The sequence below is a fragment of the Notamacropus eugenii genome, chromosome 2 (genome assembly GCF_028372415.1).
Source record: "Notamacropus eugenii isolate mMacEug1 chromosome 2, mMacEug1.pri_v2, whole genome shotgun sequence".
Lineage (NCBI taxonomy): Eukaryota > Metazoa > Chordata > Mammalia > Diprotodontia > Macropodidae > Notamacropus > Notamacropus eugenii.
The window spans coordinates 275,996,878-276,016,346 of NC_092873.1; the positions used below are offsets into that span (position 1 = coordinate 275,996,878).

The following is a 19,469-nucleotide window of genomic DNA, read 5'->3' on the forward strand; positions in this document are numbered from 1 at the left end:
AAGGTCAACTACCACACTGATGGTAAATTCTTCAATTTGAAAAAACTACAACCCAAAGTGGAGGGAGAGTTGGTGCATGATTTTCTGTTTGCACAATTGTGCATTCAATGCAGCTTCTGAAGCTGAGAAGCAACAAAGTATGGATCAATTCTCTGCTGCCTGTGCGAATTTTGACCTAATAATTAACACCAAGAAAACACAGGAGCTCCATCAGCCACCACCACACCATCCATATATGGAACCATCAGTTACAACAGATAGAGAAGTATGAAGTTCACTTACCTTGATAGTATACTTTCCAGGGATGTATACATTGACAATGAGGTTGACACATGCATTGCCAGAGCTAGCTCAGTGTTTGGGATGCTCCAAAGAAAAGTTTGGGAGAGAAGAGGTATTAGACTGACTACCAAACTGAAACTGTTGTCCAAACAGAGCCGTTATGCTGACCTCACTGTTGTATGCCTGTGAAACATGGACAGTCTACCAGCGCCATGCCAGGAAACTGAATCACTTCCATCTGAACTGTCGTAGGAAGATTCCAGAGGTCACCTGGCAGGATAAGGTACCAGACACTGAGGTCCTTGCTCAAACTAAACTGCCAAGCACTCAAACTATGCTTCAGAGGGCGCAACTTCAATGGGCTGGCCACATTGTTCAAATGCAAAATGTACACTTGCCAAAAAAGACTATTTTATGGAGAACTCTCATGGGGCAGATGATCACATGCTGGTCAGAAGAAGCAATACAAGGACACTCTCAAGGTCTCTCTCAAGAACTTTGGATTTGATTGTGTGGTATGGGAGATACTGGCACAGAACCACTCAGGATGGTATGCTCACATCAGAAAAGGTGCTGTGCTCTTTGAGCAAAGCAGAACTGAAACAGCACAAAGGAAACATAGGATGCACAGATTTGGAGTATTCACCTCAAATGTTCACACGGACTATCTGTGCCCAACCTGTGGTAGAGCATTCTGAGCTTGTATTGGTCTGATCAGCCACAGTCGTACACACTGAAACTTCACTTTATCATGGTGATTTCAATTTCATCCTCTTCAAGAACATTGGACAACAACCATAATCCCTGGTTTTCTTTATAACTCAGTATAAGCTCTACCTACTTCATGAATTTTTCCAATAGTTCCAGTTGTTAGGTCTTCCTCCATATTACTTTCTATATATGATATATTTCTTACCTATGTACATGTTGTTCTCCCTCAATCCACTGCTACTAGAGTCTAATCTTCATGAGGCCAGGTACAGGACTAGGGAAGAGGAAACAGACTTGTCATTTTACTAATATAAAGAGCTCCCAGAACAGAAAATTCCCTCTAGTCAGACTTTCCTCTATAACTTGTGGTCTTTTTAAAATAAGTTTTTACTGATGTCTTTTATTTTTACATCATCATAGTTTTTCCAAGTATACCTACTCCTCTGTCTCACAGAGAATCATCCCATATGACAAATAGTATGAAACAAAGGAAAGGAAAAAAAAAAAATCAGCACAACCAATTGATATATTGAAAAAGTCCAAAAATATGTGGGACCTGTGGTCCTTCCATCTCCACAAAGGAGTAAGCTGGGAGAGTCTTCTGTCTCTCAGTCTGAGTCATGCTTTATCATTTCACTGCATTTACTTTTGATTTTAGTGAGTGTGGTTATTTTTTTTTTCATTTGTCCTGTGGTACTCATTGTGTATGTTGTTTTCTTGGCTCTTCTTATTACTCTGCAACAGTAACTATGAGTTTTTCCATGCTTCTCTTTATTCATCACCATCATTTCTCATAGCACAGTAATATTCTATTACATCTGTTTATATATAATTTGTTTAGCCATTCCCCAATTGACGGGCATGTACTTTGTTTCCAATTCTTTGCTATCACAAAAAAAATAATAAACTTTAACTATCACTACTATAAATGTTTTTATGTATATGACCCAATAATGGAGTCTCTGGTTCAAAGGCTATATATATTTTAGTCATTTTACTTGCATAAGAACAAATTACTTTTCAAAATGGTTATAATGTGCTTATCATTCTACGATTCCTCCAACATTAACTATTGCCATTTTTGTCTTCTTTGTTAATTTATAAAGTATGAGATAAAACCTCAGGTACAACTTATAGTCTTAAAGGTTTGCCAAAAAGCACTCAGAGTTTAAGTGATTTTGTGCAGGTGCACACAACCAATATGTGTCCTAGGCCTCGACAGGACTTAAACTCTGGTTTTCCTCACTTTGAGATTGGCTCTAAGTCTATCATGCCATATTGACTCTTAAGAACTGCAACTCTTCAGTTTTTGTCTTTGAAACCTTAGTATGTCCTAGAGTATCCCTTTATATGCTAACACAGTGCCTGGTACATAATAGGCACTAAATAAAAGCTTGTTGATTTGAATCATTTTTTAAGGGGTCCTCACTCTCAAGAAGCTTACATTTTAATTGGGAAACTAAAGAGAAAAGTCATTTAGTCCCTGCTTTCAAAGTCACATTCTAATTGGTAGAGATAAAACATATAGGGCCAACACAGATGGAAAGGTCCAGTGGTCCATTAGGGGTAATGGCAGGGGAATGGTCAGACACAGAGATCCGTGAGATACATCAGCAGCCTAGAGGGCAATGCCTGGGGGTCTGTAGGTTGCCCTCTAATGGCGCCTCTAATGTAACCTTCCATTCATTCTGCATTGATCTTATATGTACTGGTTTATGCATATTGTCTCCACCATTAGAACATAAGTTCTTTGAGAGAAGGTACCATTTTCACTTTTTTTACTCCCAGCATAGTGCCTAGCACATAGTAGACACTTAATGAATACTTGTTGATTGATTGGTTGATTGATTTGACTATACCAGTGGAGCAAATGGTCAGACCCATCAGAAAGACAGGCAGAGAGGATTAGATTTAATTCTCTGTGTGTGACACAATGAAATCCTTCTGTTAGAAAGACTAGTCTCAAAGGGTCTGTAGGATACAGTAGAGGGAACTGAACATGGATCACTGAGGCCAGCTAGAAAGAAAACTCTTAGAGTGATACAGGCATGAGGCAATGAAGGCCTAGACTACAAATGGTGGCAATGGAAATGGAAAATATAGCCATAAGAGATATTTCAAAGAAAAAATCAATAGGACATGGCATCTTGGTAAGGAAAGCACATCAAGGAGAAAGTTAAGTCCAAAATGGTTAGTTCCTTCCTCGGTAGCTGAGTTTAAGAGACAATAGAGAAGGATGGTGAAAGTCCTCACTTTCATACTATATGAAGAAAGGCTGAAGAAATTTAAGATGTTTATAGCCTAAAGAGAGAATAGACAGTGGGACATGATAGCTGCCTTCAGGTATTTGAAGAGTTCTTAGATGGAAAAGGATAAAACATGCTCTGCTTAGCCCCAGAAAAGCAAAAGATGGAAGTTTTAAAGAGGTGAATTTAGGCTTGATGTAACGGGCATAAACTGCCTAATAATTAAGTGATGCAATGGTCTGCCTTTGCAAATAGTAGGCTCCCCTTTACTGCAAGTCTTGCCACACAATCTGTGACGATGTGTTGTGTATGCTGTAAAGGAGGTTTGTTTTCAGATTCAAGTTGAACTTCGTGGACTTTGAGGTTCCTTCTAATTGAGTCTGATTCCATAAAAATGACTCCTATCTGGGCACTGCAGGAAGAATAGTGGTACAACTCAGCAATGGGAAAGTAAGGAGAGGGATAGGGTGTCAAAGGCGGGGAGGGAGGAGAAGGAGAATATGATATGCTTCATTCGAAATATGATAAGTTTGAATGGAAATATAAGAAGTGAGAGGAGAGAGCAGATTTAGATTGGGGTTATCATAAAGCTGAAAGTTGAAAATAAAAAAATGATGAGAAGCTATAAAGAAAAAAGAGACAATTAAAATAGCCTTGTAATTGGTCTCCCTGCTTCTTAATCTCTTTCCTCTCCAATCCATCCCACACATAACATAAATCAAGTCACTCCACTACTCAAAACTCTACACTGGCTCCCTGTTACCTTGAGGATAAAATACAAACACTACAGCCTAGACTTAAAGCCCAGCACAATCTGATTTCTGCCTACCTTTACAAACATTTATTACTCCTTTTCATGCATTCTCCACTCTATCTAAATCGCCCTACTTGCCATCCCCTGAACCTGGAATTGCATCTCCTATCTTCCTGCCTCTCTGTCTTCCACCCTGAGATACACCCACTCATCACTTCTACTCCTTTATTTACTTCAAGGATCAAAATAGGTACCAGCTCCTCTTTGAAGGTTTTTTCTGATCCTCTTATACTCTGCTCTGAAAATGCCTTCTAATTACTTCTCTATGCATATGTTGTATCCCTCCAATTTAGTCATTGTATCCCCAGTGCCTAACACAGTATCTTCAACATGCTACACATTTATTAACACTTTGTTAAATTAAATTCAGACAAAGAATTTTAAACTTGGAAAGAACCTTAGAAATCAACTCATCCAATTGCCCACCTAGTGCAAGAATCCCTTCTGTAGCATGTCTGACAGACAGTCATCCAGCCTCTGCTTACTTCCAGTAGTTTTTGTCAATTAGAGTTATAGCCAGAGTGGCAATTGCCTATAATTACCTATCCTTCCACCCACCTCCCCATCCCATTCTTCTTTCAGCTAATGCATTTCCCTTGGAATTTTTGTAACAGACTGGAAGACCTCATGATAAAATAATAATGATTATCCCCTTCCTTCCAAAAAATACAGAATCCCTCTTCCATAATCCCAATTGAGTATGTATATATTTCCCTCTATCTCCAATGCTTAGCACAATGCTTGGCACATAGATATTGCTTAATAAAAAATGCTTTTTCATTCATACATTCCTTCCTTCCTTTTCCTACCTAGGCATACATCCACCTATTTCAATGGATCCTTGATCTCACCCATCTATATGGGTACTTTCTCCACCCACTATAACTTTTAATCCTTCTATGCTTTCTCACCCTTTGTAATTCCCAGAATTTCAGAGAGACCTAAGGGGCCATCTAATCCCAAGTCTTTCCAGAAAAACAATTATCTTTTGTAACACACCCAACAGATAGACATCTAGTGGTTGACTGAAGACCTTTGAAGAAGGTGAGGGAAAACCACCAGCTCCAAAGGCAGAACATCAAGTTTAAATGGTTTCTTTGCAGCTTACATTCACTTTTACTTGTTCTTACTTCTGGGGCCAAGCTGGACAAATCTAAACCCTCTTCCATCTGATAGCCTTTCTATTACTTCAAACTGTTTTCATGTTTCCCTTGAGTCTTCTCCTCTTTAGTCTGAACATCCTCAATCCCAGTCCACATCTTTCTATAAGTATTCCATAGGCAATCCAATCAGCAGACTAAAGGCCTTCTTGCTTTTTTAGATACTATGTAAATACCATTGCATTGTATGGACATGCAAGCATGGAAGGGTGTGTTGAGTTCAGTTACTAGATCAAGTTGCAATCTTTCATGAGTCCACAGGGATAGTCGCATAAAGATGGCACATTAAGATATAAGAGTCATCTAAACAAGGAAAGCATTTTCTAACAATCAAGCAATCATCCTCTTCTGGATTTTCCATCATGTTACACTGAGATTAAACTTTTCCTTTGGAAAAATAGCAGCTTCTTCAGACAAGCATGCTCTGCTACATTTCTTTGCCAAACACAATAGCCCACCCAGAAATGAGACTGTTACTGAATTACAGTTATTAATTTTTGATGGATAATTAAGGAAATGGGCTCTTGGATAATGAAGGAAATTTTTCCAGCATGATACACAATGATAACGTAGTTTTGTAAGGCCAAGAGCAGGCAAGGATCACTGTGTACTTTCTTAGTTTATAGGATCAAGAGTTATCTAGTCTAACTTCTGCATTTTGTAGATGAGGAAACTGAGGCCCAGAGATATTAAGTCATGTAGATAATATTAAGTCATATAGATAATAAACCAGGATTCAAAATAATTAATAGTCAAAAAGAAGAGGGTCTGAATTGGGAGCTGTGATTATAGCCTGGAAATATTGATATGTAAAGGAATTCAGTGCTAGACTGTGGAGCAGAGATGACATACCTAATTTCCTTATTATTCCTCTCTTGATACTCTAATAGATCTGTGATTTCATTGGTGCTACTCCATTCTCTCCAGCAGGGCAAAGAACAACTTTCCTACTTTCTCTTCGATTCCCAAAAATGTCATTCTGTAAATCATCCATGAAGGATTGACCCAAAATGCTGGAGGTCTTCCTTTGTTCTTTAAATATAGCCAATAAAACTGTAAGGGTGTTCATCTTTGTCTCTACTATACTGGACCAATCGCCTCCTTTTCTGGACATGCCTGTCCTAGATACTTCTCATACTCATATCACCATAGATGAGGCCATATACTTACTTGTGCCCATCATGTATCTGCACCTTGCCTTTTGACTTCTTTTTGATTTGGATCCATCTAAGACCATTTTGTTGCAATATTCACAACCTGAGAGAACAGCGGCTTTAAGGGAAGGGACTTTTATGATAGCAAGCAGTTTCAGAACATTAAAATAGCTGTAAATTTTTTAAATATATGTAGGAGACACTTTACTTCAACATGTACAATATATCATTGTTGACTTCCAGGTCCTACTTTGGAACCACTTTTGTCTCCTTAAGAGACATTTTAGTAAATTAAGAAAGAAGACTCTTTGCAGACAGTGGTATAAGTTTAAATTCTTGAAATAATTTAAATGAATATTTCATTAAGACGCAGGTTGACTTTTCCCAGAAATATCCAGATGGAGTCAGAAAGTACCCTCTGACAACATCTGCTTTCCCTGACACCCCAGCACCAAATGGGACTGTTTAGGTTATTGATACACCTATGCTTATCAAGAAAAGAGCCACATATCAATGGGACTAAGTCAGCCACTTAGGACAGAAAACTAAGTTGTCCTTTTAAAGAGTGGGTGTAATTCAAGACTATCTTCTGTCCTAAGCTCCCAGATTTCAAAAGGCAGCTGTGACAGTGATCATTATTCTATAGAGGCTTAGCATAGCTTCATAAAGCACATTAAAATGAGTTATTGTAGCCATACACAATTAGCCTACAAGCAATTCTTGGCTCCACTACTTACTAACTGTGACCTTGGACAATTCACTTCATTTCTCTTGGACTCGAGTTGCTCATAAAATTTGATGATATGTAAAGTTTCTCCTGTCATTTTATGATTCAGTTGAATTCAGCAAGAATTCACTAAGTGCCTACTTTTGGCACTATGCATGAGATACAAAGACAAAAATTTTTTAACATTATACAATCCCTGCCCTAAAGGGGCTTAAAATCTGCTACAGGAGGAGGGGGTATTACTTATTATTAAGTAATAGTACAAGAGAGGGAGTGCAATAGTGCAATCAAAGGAAAGGTCCTGACCAAAAGCTCAAGGATAATATCTGGGCAGGAAAAGGACACATGCAGCATGAATTTAAGATTAAATTAGATGAAATTGTGAATAAACCTCATCAGGTTATTTGAATGATGATCAAATGGCCACAGGAAGACCAGAATATGCTATAATTCTAAACTAAACTCAAGTTCTGAAATAATTTTTGCTAAGATAAAAGAAAATTGAGTTTTTTAGAAAATTAAATGTGTTATTAAAAACACTATTTATCTAAGCAACTCACCTTGTTTATTAACTATTTACATCTAAACTCATTTCAGTACAGAATTTAATGTAGCAATTTTTTATTTCTTTCCCCTCTAAGTCCCATCAAGCAATCAACATGCAATAAGTATTTATTAAACTTGTGCTATATGCCAAGGGTCTATGAGTATACTAACACTGCAGATAATATCAGACTTTCTCAATGTATTGATTAGTTTCCCTGAACACTTTTTTTCTGTTCTTGTTTACTCTTAGTTATAAGGAATGACTCTGGACAAGGGAGAAAGACGTTGTATAATTCAGGTAATATGAAAATGAAAGAAGTGAATAAAATTTATTTTTAAAAATACATGTAAGATAATTGGGGGTAAGAGGAAGAGGAACTAACAGCTAGGTAGGTTATGAAAGTCCTAATATAGACGGTGTGGCTTGATAACAATAATAACTCCTATTTATATAGCGCTTTAAGGCTTGCAAGTTACGTTGTAATTCCCTCATTTTATCCTGACAACAACCCTGGGAAGTAAGTGCTAGTATTATCCCCGTTTTACAATGGGGAAACTGAGACAGGCAAAAGTTAAATGACTTCCCCAGGGTCACACAGCTGGTGTCTGGGACTGCCTTTGACCCTAAATCTTCCTGACTCGAGGACGTGTATCCTATCCACTGCACCAACTAGCCATATTTTTTTTTTCTAGAAAATTGTTACCATTATGTAGATTGTTCTCCAGGTTCTGCTCACTCTGCATCAGTTCACAGAGATCTCCCCAGTTTCCTCTGAAATTGTCCATTTCGTAATGTCTTATGGTACAATAATATTCCATTATATTCATATACCCCAATTTATTCAGTCATTAACCCCCCAAAAGGACACCCCTTGTTGTTGTTCTGTCATTTCAGTTGCTTCTAATTTTTCAAGATCCTATTTAAGGTTTTCTTGGGAAAGACACACATAGTGTGACTTTTCCTTCTCCAGCTCATTTTACAGATGAGGAAACTGAGGCAAACAGGGTTAAATGACTACACAGGATTACACAGCTGTGTCTGAAGCTGGATTTGAACTCAACTTTTCCTGACTCCTGTGCTCTATCCACTGTTCCACCTATCTGCCCAATTTTTGGCTGCCACAAAAAGAGCTGCTACAAATATTTTTATACGCATAGTCCTTTTCTTCTTACTTTGATTTCTATGGGATAAAAGTCTATCAAAAGCTAGATCAAAAGTTATAGATAGTTTGCTAACTTTCTGATCAAAATTTCAAAATGGTTTCCAGAATGACAGGACCAATTCATAACTACATACTAGTTAGTTCTAATTAGGAAAAATTACTTTGGCCAGTATGTGGACTGTGGATTGGAATGGGGACAGACTTGAGGCAAAGAGACAAATTAGGAGGCTGTTGCAATAGTCCAGGCAAGATTCTTTGTCCATTCACTGCTCATTCACATTTGCTCATGATCACGGATACTGTGTGCTCCATTCTTCTGGTTATTCTTTTTTCAACTTGTATAATTGCACAAAGAACTGTCCAGATCTCTCAGTATTCCTCTTGCTTATCTATTCACTACAATTTATGTTGCCTCTTCTCTATCGCTGAAATTTTAATTGGCTTCTAATTTGGTGTTTTGGTTTGGTTTTTTTGGTTATTTTTAATAAACACCAAAACCATAATCCACAACACAAGTAATGAACTTTCTCCAGTTACTTACTGTTGCTTACTCTCATGACTCCCATAAACAGAAAAGATAAGAAGAAAATCTATAACTATGATGGCTCTGTGACCAGCTCTTAACACATTCTCCCCAGACCTGACCACAAAGTCATAAAAACTTAGATTTAGAAGAGACCTCAGAGGTCTTCTCAAGCAACTTTTCTTTCAAAGCCAAAATTCCCTTCACAATACTCCTCTTTTATTTTCCAGACAGAAACTCCCCACTCCAAGCTGAAACTCTAGGGAGGAGTAGGAAAAGAAGATAAATTGAAAGACGAAAGAAGGCAGAAATAATATTCACTATAATTTGCTCCTTCCTTGAATCAAAGGAACAGAATTAAAGTAGCCAGCTAGATAGGCAGAATACCACTAGGTAGTACAATGGATAGAACACCAGAATTAGGAAAACCTAAGTTCGAAACCAGCCTCAGATGCTTATTGGTTGTGTGATTCAGGGCAAGCCACTTTGGCTCTGTCTGCCTTAGTTTCTTCAACTGTCAAGTGGGATAATAATAATAGCATCTATGTCACATGGCTGAGAATCAAATGGGATGATATTTGTAAGGTGCTTAGAGTGTAGATGCTTGTTTATTCTATGCATTCATCCATCTAATATCAGTTCCCTGCCTTTTGCTCACCTTGATCCCTACACATGAGACAAATAAAGGGGATGAGGACGCGTCTAATCTCCTACAGTATTTAGCAGAGTCTTATACACTCTACAAAGGGAAAATCAGTCAAGATTTTTCAGACTGAGTGTTTTACCCTATTCTACCTCCACTGGCTTCAAGTCTGAGTCATTATAAACTTATGCCAATCAGTCAGAGGCTATATAAAATGCTTATTCCTTTCCCCTTTCCCCCACTCTTTCAGTCAGTCAGTTAACAAGCATTTATTAAGCACTTAAATATTTACCAGGCATCGTGCTAACTTCTGGGTACACAAAAACCCATGTCATTACAGCTGTTTCTTGATTGTTCAATCTATCCAAACCTTTTCTCTGTCATTTCATGATATTTTGATCAGTTGTCTGTTTCCTGGGACTTCCATCAAAAAATAAATCAGGAAATAAAAAGAATTAACATTCAAAATAGTTTTTCCTGGTATTGGGATCTAATGCTTGTTTGAGAGGAAAGGAGAATGGAATTATTTTCTGAAATGTGGTTCAAATAAATGTGAATTAATTATTCACTCTATCCCTATTTCCTACTTCACGGATAATAGAAAGTTGAAATGTTGCAGAATCTGAGATGCAAGTATGATCCAAGAGTTAGAAATTACTTTTGTGGTTTCTTTCAACTCCATTTCTCTATTTCTCTGCCTTTTCCATTAGATGTTTCTTTTGAAAAAAGCATTTTTGTCCCATTGCCATCTTCCAGTCATGAGTCACTTCCAATCACATCTATTATTAGAGAAAAGGCTGGTTGACCCCGAGAAGCATATTGCACTGGCACATTGTTTTATCTTGTCATCCCATGTACTTAGACATTAGCGTTATGTATGCTACAAAACTGTCTCACTGTTAATATTCAGCCTTTTAAAAAATATTTACACAAGGACCCTAAACGCGATCACTGTAAATGCTAATATGTAATAAACAGAGGAGGTGGTCCATAGGATGGAGTGTTTGTATGCATGGCACAGATTGTTCTCATCATATTATTTGATTTAATATGATCGTACGTTATAGGCTCTTATATGGCTAGAATCACACTGATATTAGTTGCACAGAATTTTCCAAGAAAAAGAAGGCATCCTTTTAAACAAGAGGACCCTTAAGGGATTAACTACTGGGCTGGACATAGCCAGAAAGACAGGAAATTATGTAATTGTTCAAAACTTTTTTGAAGGAATAATAATGGTTTGACTTGTTCATAGTGGATAATGTTGATAAAATGATTCATTAGGCATATTTATAAGTGATAGCATGATGGAAAGAGCTATTTGTGACCTTCAGCAAATCATTTAACCTCTTTAAGCCTCTATTTCCTTATCTGAAAATTGGGAACAATAATATTTATGCTACCTAACTCACAGAATTGATGTAAAAAGCACATGAGATACCATACGTAAAATACTTTGTAAGCCATAAGGCAAATCTATAAGTGCCAACTACCATTATTGTTGTTATTTGTAATGCTAATAATATAATTAGGTTACTCACTCAGTGGATTCAATAAAAGCACTCCATCTCCTGTAGACATCTTGGGGATAGAGATAATTGAATATATTGAAGTCTGTGTTTCAAATCAACCTCTGTTGTTTTATATCTGGCTTACTGTTCTACAATATCCTTTGAAGGAGTTGAATGATTTTATGAAATTTGGTACATTACTGATGAAAATTAACACACATTTTAAGTATCGTTGGTGCTAATTCTTCCATCTGAAAAAAAATTGAGGTCAGTGGTTTTCAAATTAGCATTTTTTTTAAAAGTTTTAACAGACTTCAATGTCTTTTGTTTTAATTTTAGGAATGGCTTTGTTTTTTCATTTCTGAATATATGTCCCTTCCTTTGTCCTTACCTCCTATGCATTCATTTACCCACTGCAACAAAGATTTTAAAAGAAAGGAAAAAAAGCCACTCAACAAAACTAACCAACACATCAGCCTCTTCTGATAATATACGAAGCATTCTATACACAGTCATCCATCTGTGTATAAATAAAGGAGGGAGCTGCATTTTCTGACTTCAGTGAAATTTGATCCATTAGTACAGATTACAGAAAGAAATAGCTTGTGATAAAAAAATGTATCTTAAAACAAAATGTTACCTTCCCCAAACATTTACTTTATATTTGGGGGCTGGAGTGAAGAACCTTGCCCATTGTGATTGATGTGTAATATTCACTACTTTAATCTTCAGTTGCTGGGTGCATTGACATCACCAGGATGAGTCTACTGGTCCCAAAATGTCTCTGATCCCTGCTCCCACCTCTAGCCACATCCATTGCCTTTCATAAGGCAATGCTGACTCCAAGCTACCACTCTCCAAACAATTCCATTTTCTGTAGAGGGTAAGGGCATTGCTTAGGCTTAAGGGATTCTTCATGACACAAACACTGCAGGCTAAGGTCCATTTCACCTGTTTATCACATGTGGACATCTATATATGGCATGCAAGGTCCCAGTAATATAAAAGGAGGAATGAAGACAATATCATAGAATCATAAATCTGGAAGTGGAAGGTGCTCAAAAGGCCAGTTAGTCCAGTCCCTTCATCTTATAGATAAGAAAACTGAGGCCCAGAAAAGTTAAATGATTCTTTGGAACAAATACTTGGAACAAGGTTCCAAGTATTAAAAGTGAGATTTGAACCCAAGCCCTCAAAGTTTAAAACCAGTATTCTTTCCACTATATCAAGCTGCCTCACTCACAATTATCAGCCTTCACTGCTAGGGGTAAGGAGAGATTCTGCATTGCTTGAATGATGTCTCAAAGATCAAGGTGGGAACTGATTTATCATGGTTTTCAAAGCAGCCTCAGTTTTCTTTGGTCTGGTCTTGAAAGTACAGTTGTAAAGAAGAGACTCCTAATATTTGTGCTTTAAAATAGAAGCAGAGCTCTTCCTATAGATAACATTGATAAAATCTCACTGTCTTCTTACACACAGTGAGGACAGTGCTGAAAACTGACACGTAACATGCCCATTTACACAGTCATCTTGGAACATTGTACCCTTTTTTCAAAATACTTCCCCTTCTCAAGATGTTTCTAGAATTCTCTTTTGGAATGACCTTCAGTATAAGCCACACCACATTGATATTATTTCTTCACAGTTACAGCAAAGTTTTATAGTTGGGAACAAAACACAGTATTCCCCATCTTGTTCTTCTACTTTATTTGCAATCCTTGAATCAAATTCACTTCTGACTGTTTAGAGAAGTCCAATTCCCCTTTAAAAACTAAAAATGTTACATCCGGAAGGCAAAGGAGTATAGGGTCCAGGGTCAGAAATATCTGAATCTGAATCGCACCCCATCTCAAATACTTATTAACTGTATAACTTTAGTATGCTAAAGTAGGTATACTCAGGTAACTCATTATATTTAGGTGTCCTCAGTCCATCTGAGTCTCAGTTCTCTCAGCCTCTGATAAATAAAATGGGGCTAATAATAGCACCAATCTCAAAGGGTGGTTATGGGCAATCAACTGAGGTAATCTCTAAAGAGCATTTTGCAAACCTTAAAGTGCTATATACTTCAGTAACAATTCCTGTAAACCCACCCCAGAAAACCACCCAAAACCAAATTTAAATCTTTCAGGGCAAGTATCATTTTCCATCTCTTTATATCCCCAGTGTCCACCCAAATCCCTTGCATGTAGAATAAATACTTGTCAAATTTAATTTAACTTGGGCTCTGAAAACAGTTGCCAAAAAGGTGCTGAGAATAACTGGAACAACTGTAGCATTACTAGAATAAGTGTAGATTTTATCATAATAAATATTTTGAAGAAATTCTGATATTTTTGCTGAAATTTTGTCTCCTTACTTTGGTCACTGATATTATAATAGAAATGTAATCTCAAGCAGTAAAGTATCATTATTGGATACATTCACCTTTACCTCTGTACAGAAACAAATTTTATTATCATTGCACCTCATCTCTGCCCTTTTTTTTCTGTTAGCAATGCAATCCTGCTAAGAAGGACATTTACCAAGTCTCTAAGCTTCTTCCCTATCTAAACCTCCGCAGGCTTTCCTTCCTGTTCTCTATGTCCTAGCAGGCCTTATCCCTAAGAGCTTCCTTGTTCTTTTCCATCTAGTCACTGTTCCATGTAATTTCTCATGCCAAAAAAGACTTCTCATTTGATGCTACCATCTCTGTTTTAAAACTGTCTTTCATCCAAGAAGTCATTCAATCCCATTTACTCATGTTAAGAGTCTCAATATTAGGCTAAAAGAGAATAAAAAGGAAAGGAAGAATGCCTAGAAAGATAAATAATAGGTTTATTTAAATGAATTTTTAAAATGGAATCTTGTGTTCCTCTCAAGAGTTTTTCTTAATCTCATTTTACTTTCTTTTCTCTTAAAATATGCATCCCCAGGGCACCCTGTGGGGCTTTGACCCAAGCCAACAGCATGCAAATGACATCAACAGCAGGGGGAGATATTTAAGTTAACTGTAAAAATGAATTATGGATATTTTTTTCCATTGCAGGACAAAAGGAAATTGCAAGAAGAAATCTCACAAAAGCGCCTGAAAGTAGAGGAAGAAAAGCTAAAACACCAGCATTTGAAGGTAACTTTGGACTCGCATTTCAATGAGATTGTATTTGTCTCTTCCAATGGTGCTAACAACTCAACATAAAGTCTCCATTAAGGGGAGGAAAAACCCATGTTGCTGTATTAACTCTCTCATAAACATAAGGAACATCCATCTACTGGTAATATTTACATATGAGGCTAATGTCTTCTAGACATCAGGAGATAACTTAAAAAATATGATCTCCTCTATTATTTCTGAATTTCCCAATATTTGTTGGGTAAGCTTGAGAATTTGGCCTCAAGGATTTCACCCTTGACAGTCTTGGCCAAATCCCATAGGGATCTAATCCTGGCAAAAAGTTCCTTTTGAAATCCATGAGAACCCAGAGGTATGGAACAGGCAAGCATTTATCCCACTCAAGGATGGGTGTATTTCAAAGCTTAATGTGCTTTTGTCTGAGCATGGTTTGGGTTTTTAAGGGTTGTTCTGTTTTAATCAGACATGAGATCATAGACAGAAATAAACTAGTTCAAAAATCAGACTTTACATCTTCCATTGGGTGTGTTCCCTTAATAATTGGAGCACACTAGGTTTCAACATTTCATTATGTAGCTTGGTAACAGGATGCAACCAAATGACAAACAATAGTTCCTTGTGAACAGCCTCAAGCAGGAGACTGTATTTATCTGGCAAGACTTCTATCAATTAGCTTAATGGATCCGTGAAATAAAGTTATAAGCCAGTTTGGCGGCATAGAGGAAGGATGTCTATAAATGTTGGTCAAATTTGGCAAGGTTTGTTGAATACACATCATTGATGAGTGAAATGGCCCCCACTAAAGGCAAGTCAATCAAGATTATAATGGTCTTCTTTCCTCCTACAGCTCCCCTTTTACCCCATTTAAGTAGATACTTTATATTGTACAAATAGAATACTTCCAAGGATAGTTAAAATGTCTTGTTCACAGATGTCAAATTAAACCTGTACGAGTGGGGAGGAGAGCCAGGGCACATAAAGAAAAAGAAGCATATACTCTAGGCAAAAAGATGATATATGAACAGGTCATGGGATAATTATATAGGTTATCATTATATAAAAGAGGGATTAAATTTGTGCTACCTGACCCTAAAAGGAATAACTAGATGTAATAAGTAGCAATTTGTAAAGGGACAAATTTAGAATTGATGTCAGAAAAAAAAGAAAGAAAACTTCCTAACAAGAGTTCTCCAAAGGAAAAAAAAAATCCCAAAGGTGGTTCTCAAGGCAAAATGCCTTCCACATTCAGAGAAAGAAATATGGAAGTCATTCACAAAATGTAGCAGATCATGTTTGTGTATGTGTATGTGTTTGTGTATCATGTTTCGATTTGTTATATGATTTCTTTCATTTATTTTAGTCTGACTACATAGCATGACTATAGTGAAAATATACTCAATAGGAAAGTATATGTAGAACCTATACAGAATTGTATGCAGTCGTGGGGAGGGAGGGGGGTAGTGGGGGGTAGGTGTGGGGGGGATAAAATCTCAATTGTATGGCAGTGATTGTTAAACATTAAAAAATAATAATTAAAAAAAAAAGAGTTCTCCAAAGGAAGTGGTTTCCCCATCACTGTAAATCTTCAATCTGAGACTGGAAGACCACTTGAAGGAGATGAGATAGAGAAAACCCTTTGCCCTTCCCAACTGAAATTCTGTACTTCCATGGTATAAATAGAGATTAAGCTGCATCCCATAGTGGGGCAGGCCCATTTGACCCTTTCTGTTCCAAAGATCACATTTCAATAACACTCTTGAATTCTCCCAGTGATTGGATCTCTGTCCAGGAAAAAATTGGCCACTTTGGAATGCTTTCAATGTACTCATGCACCACCATTAAATAAATGGGTATCCTAATGCACTATCTAACTGCACTCAACTTACTCATAAGCTGTGTTCCAAAAGTTGTTTGGAATTCAGAATTTTCTCATAAAAGCACTGTCTTTCATGGTACTTCTATTCCCAGCCTACAGAAGTCTGCTTCACTCTACCCCTGAAGTAGAATTCTGCACTCATACTAACCACCAATAGGAGAACTTAATTACCATGTGTAATGACATTTCTATGGGAAAATGTCTTCAGAGTTCCAATTTAGGATTAGAGAAATGTGCCTTGCCCCTTCCCTAAAGTGAAAGGGAAATGGTCTTTACCCTACTTCTCAAGAAGTGAGAGCAGGGACCCTCCTCCACCCCACTTCAGACCACAGATGCAGGAGCCATCACTGACACTGCCAGGGGCTCCAGCAAGGCAGGGTGAGGTACAGAGCTGGTCCATCTTGTTGCTGCTAATAAAAAGCTCCCCCCACCCCAAGAACAAACTCTAATAGACTTGACATTCACCAGTACCTTCTTTTCTTCCACAGCTTGTGAGTTTCCTTTTCTACCTGCTACTGATTCTGACCAGGGTTTTCCATCCCTCCTACATAGTTCTCTAAAGGTTTTATAAAGGAATTTTTGCTGCTAGGAAACAATGGAGAACTCTCCAAGCAGTAAAAAGAAGATGCCTTGATCCTCTCTTTCTCAGCCCCCATTTCCTCCTCCCCCATCTTTCCCTCCCTCTCTTCCTCTCTTCTTTTCTTTCTTCCTCTTCCTCCTTCATTTGCAATTACTCTCTCCAACTTATACTCTGAAAGGAAAGAGAAAGTTACACATGAATGCATTATATTTTTGAAAGCAAAAAGCAACAGTCTGAGAAAGGATTTTTCTTTTGCAAAGTCTAAGAATACAAGTTCTTTTCTTGAAATGTGGATGATCTTGTTATGAATGAATGGCCAAAGTGCCATATGTACTGAATTATGGGTCTTTATCTACCAAAAAAAGTGAAGTAAGATTCATCTTAATTGCAAAAGAAAGTCACCCCGTAACTCTCCTGGGCATTCTGTCATAGGAGGACTACAGGGGTACAAGGCTGGGTGTTGAAAAAATAATGGGTCCTCTCAGTGAAAAGAAAGGAAGAAAGAATATGTATTGGACTGAGGCTATGGATAAGCAGGCCTCTTTAATATCTCTCACATCTATCAGTCATTCAGTTCAAATTTATTAAGCATCCTGGGCACTGTTCTAAGGGATGGAGATATAAAGGAAGTCAAAAAACCCAGTTCCTGCTTTCCAGGAGTTTACATTCTAATTGGGAGGACAACAGGTAAATGACTAAGTACAAACAAAATATACGCAGTAGGAAAAAAACAATCTGAGAAGGGAAGGCATCAGCAGCTGGTAGGGGTGGGAAAGACCTGCAGAAGGTGGGACTGAGCTGGATTTTGAAGGGGACAGAGCATCCCAAGTCAGTGCAAAGTCACAGGGACAAGAGATGGAGTGTCCCATTCCAGCACCAGCAAGGAAGTCAATATAGAATATGGAGAGGGGAGAAGAACTTAAGAAGAACAAATAGGAAGTAAGGTCCAGTTTTGAAGAGCTTTAAAAGTCTAACAGAAAATTTTATATCTGATCCTAAAGGTAGTTGGTGACGTAGGACTGGAGCTAAAGAGAAAGGCTGAATATACAGATATGGGAGTCATATGTATGGATCTGTTAACTAAACCCTCTGCTTTGCTCCCAGTTCCACCAACCTCCTTATTAACCACCTACCTAGTAAAAAAAAAAGTTACAATTGCCTCCTAAACAGTCTTCCTGCTTGTACTCTTTCCCTCTTCCAATTTATCCATTGTGCCTCGAGGTTCATTCATTTTCCTTGTGCCCAGATCTAGTCCCCTCGCTCTACTGCCCAAAAATCTTCAAGGGTTCCATATTGTCTACAAAATAAAATTCAAACCTAGCATTCAAAGTTAGGAGCATTTTATGTGCTTGTGGGATTGAATCAAATCTATAATCCTTGCAATGGAATATCTAGATCCTTCTTACAGGCAAAAAGGCATCTTAGCATTTCTCTGTCTTTTTTCGCTAAAGATTATTTAGCCAGTTTATACTTACAGTGCCTAATCAGAGAATATAAGCTAGAGAGACTCCTGAGCTTCATAAAGCATAGTTCAGGTGCCACCTCCTATACACAAGACCTTTACTGATCCCAAGATGTCAGTGTATTCCCCCTCTTGAACTTTCTCAATGTATATTTTGTGTTTATTTATCTTTGCCTATGTCATATCTCCCCAATATAACGTAAGCTCCCAGAAGGCAGAAATTTTTCCTTCTTGTCTTTGTATGTCAATACCTAGCACTGGGCAATTAACATGTATCTGTCAAATTTAGAGAGAAACAGTATGGGACAGTGGATAAAGTACTAGATTTGGAGCAGAGAACCTAGGTTCGAATGAATGAATGAAAGAATAAACATTAATTCAGCACTTACAATAAGCAAAATCCTGTGCCATTAATTCACTCATCTGTGAATCCCAGATCCACCATTGACTTGCTTCTTGTGCAGCCTTGGCAAGTCACCTTACCTCTCTGGGTTTCATTTTCCTCATCATTTCCTCACTCATTTGAGGACTTCTAAGTCTTCAAGACTGATTCTAAGACTTCTAGACCTAAATCTATGATCCTATGAACTGAATTTAATCAGGTACCTAAGAAGTCATCTAGTCCAATCTTTGCTAAAATGGAAATTCTTTCCACAAATAATCAAATATAATTGCTATTTGAAACCCATTAGACCATATCAAGCTGACCCCTTCCCCTTTCCTAGTGGTTAGCATGTCTGGTACTTGGCATTTTTGCTATGAAGGCCCAATTCCCTGGAATAAGGTATTTCCTAATATACAGATAAGATCGGTAGCATAATAACATCAGTGGAAGCTTTGTATGTGGGAGGGAAGGGAAAGATTTATGTCTCAGGGAACTAAGGCCTCATCCTGTGGTGAAATGGAAAAAGTCAGATGAGGCATCAGAAATCCTGTTCTAGTCTCAGATCTACTTCTAC

At 37.6% G+C, this 19,469-nt stretch overlaps 1 protein-coding gene across 2 annotated transcripts in view; it reads left to right on the forward strand.

The window, feature by feature from the left end:
• PALMD (palmdelphin) overlaps nt 1–19,469 on the forward strand; it is a 69,006-nt gene that overhangs the window by 7,161 nt on the left and 42,376 nt on the right. The window contains exons 1-2 of one of the 2 annotated variants that reach the window (XM_072644096.1): nt 7,885–7,938; nt 14,509–14,589. In XM_072644096.1, the coding sequence (XP_072500197.1) occupies nt 7,900–7,938; nt 14,509–14,589 (120 nt within the window). In that variant the 5' untranslated portion in view covers nt 7,885–7,899. Of the gene's footprint in view, nt 1–7,884; nt 7,939–14,508; nt 14,590–19,469 lie in introns of those variants that run through there. The other variant, XM_072644095.1, reaches the window with a different exon arrangement.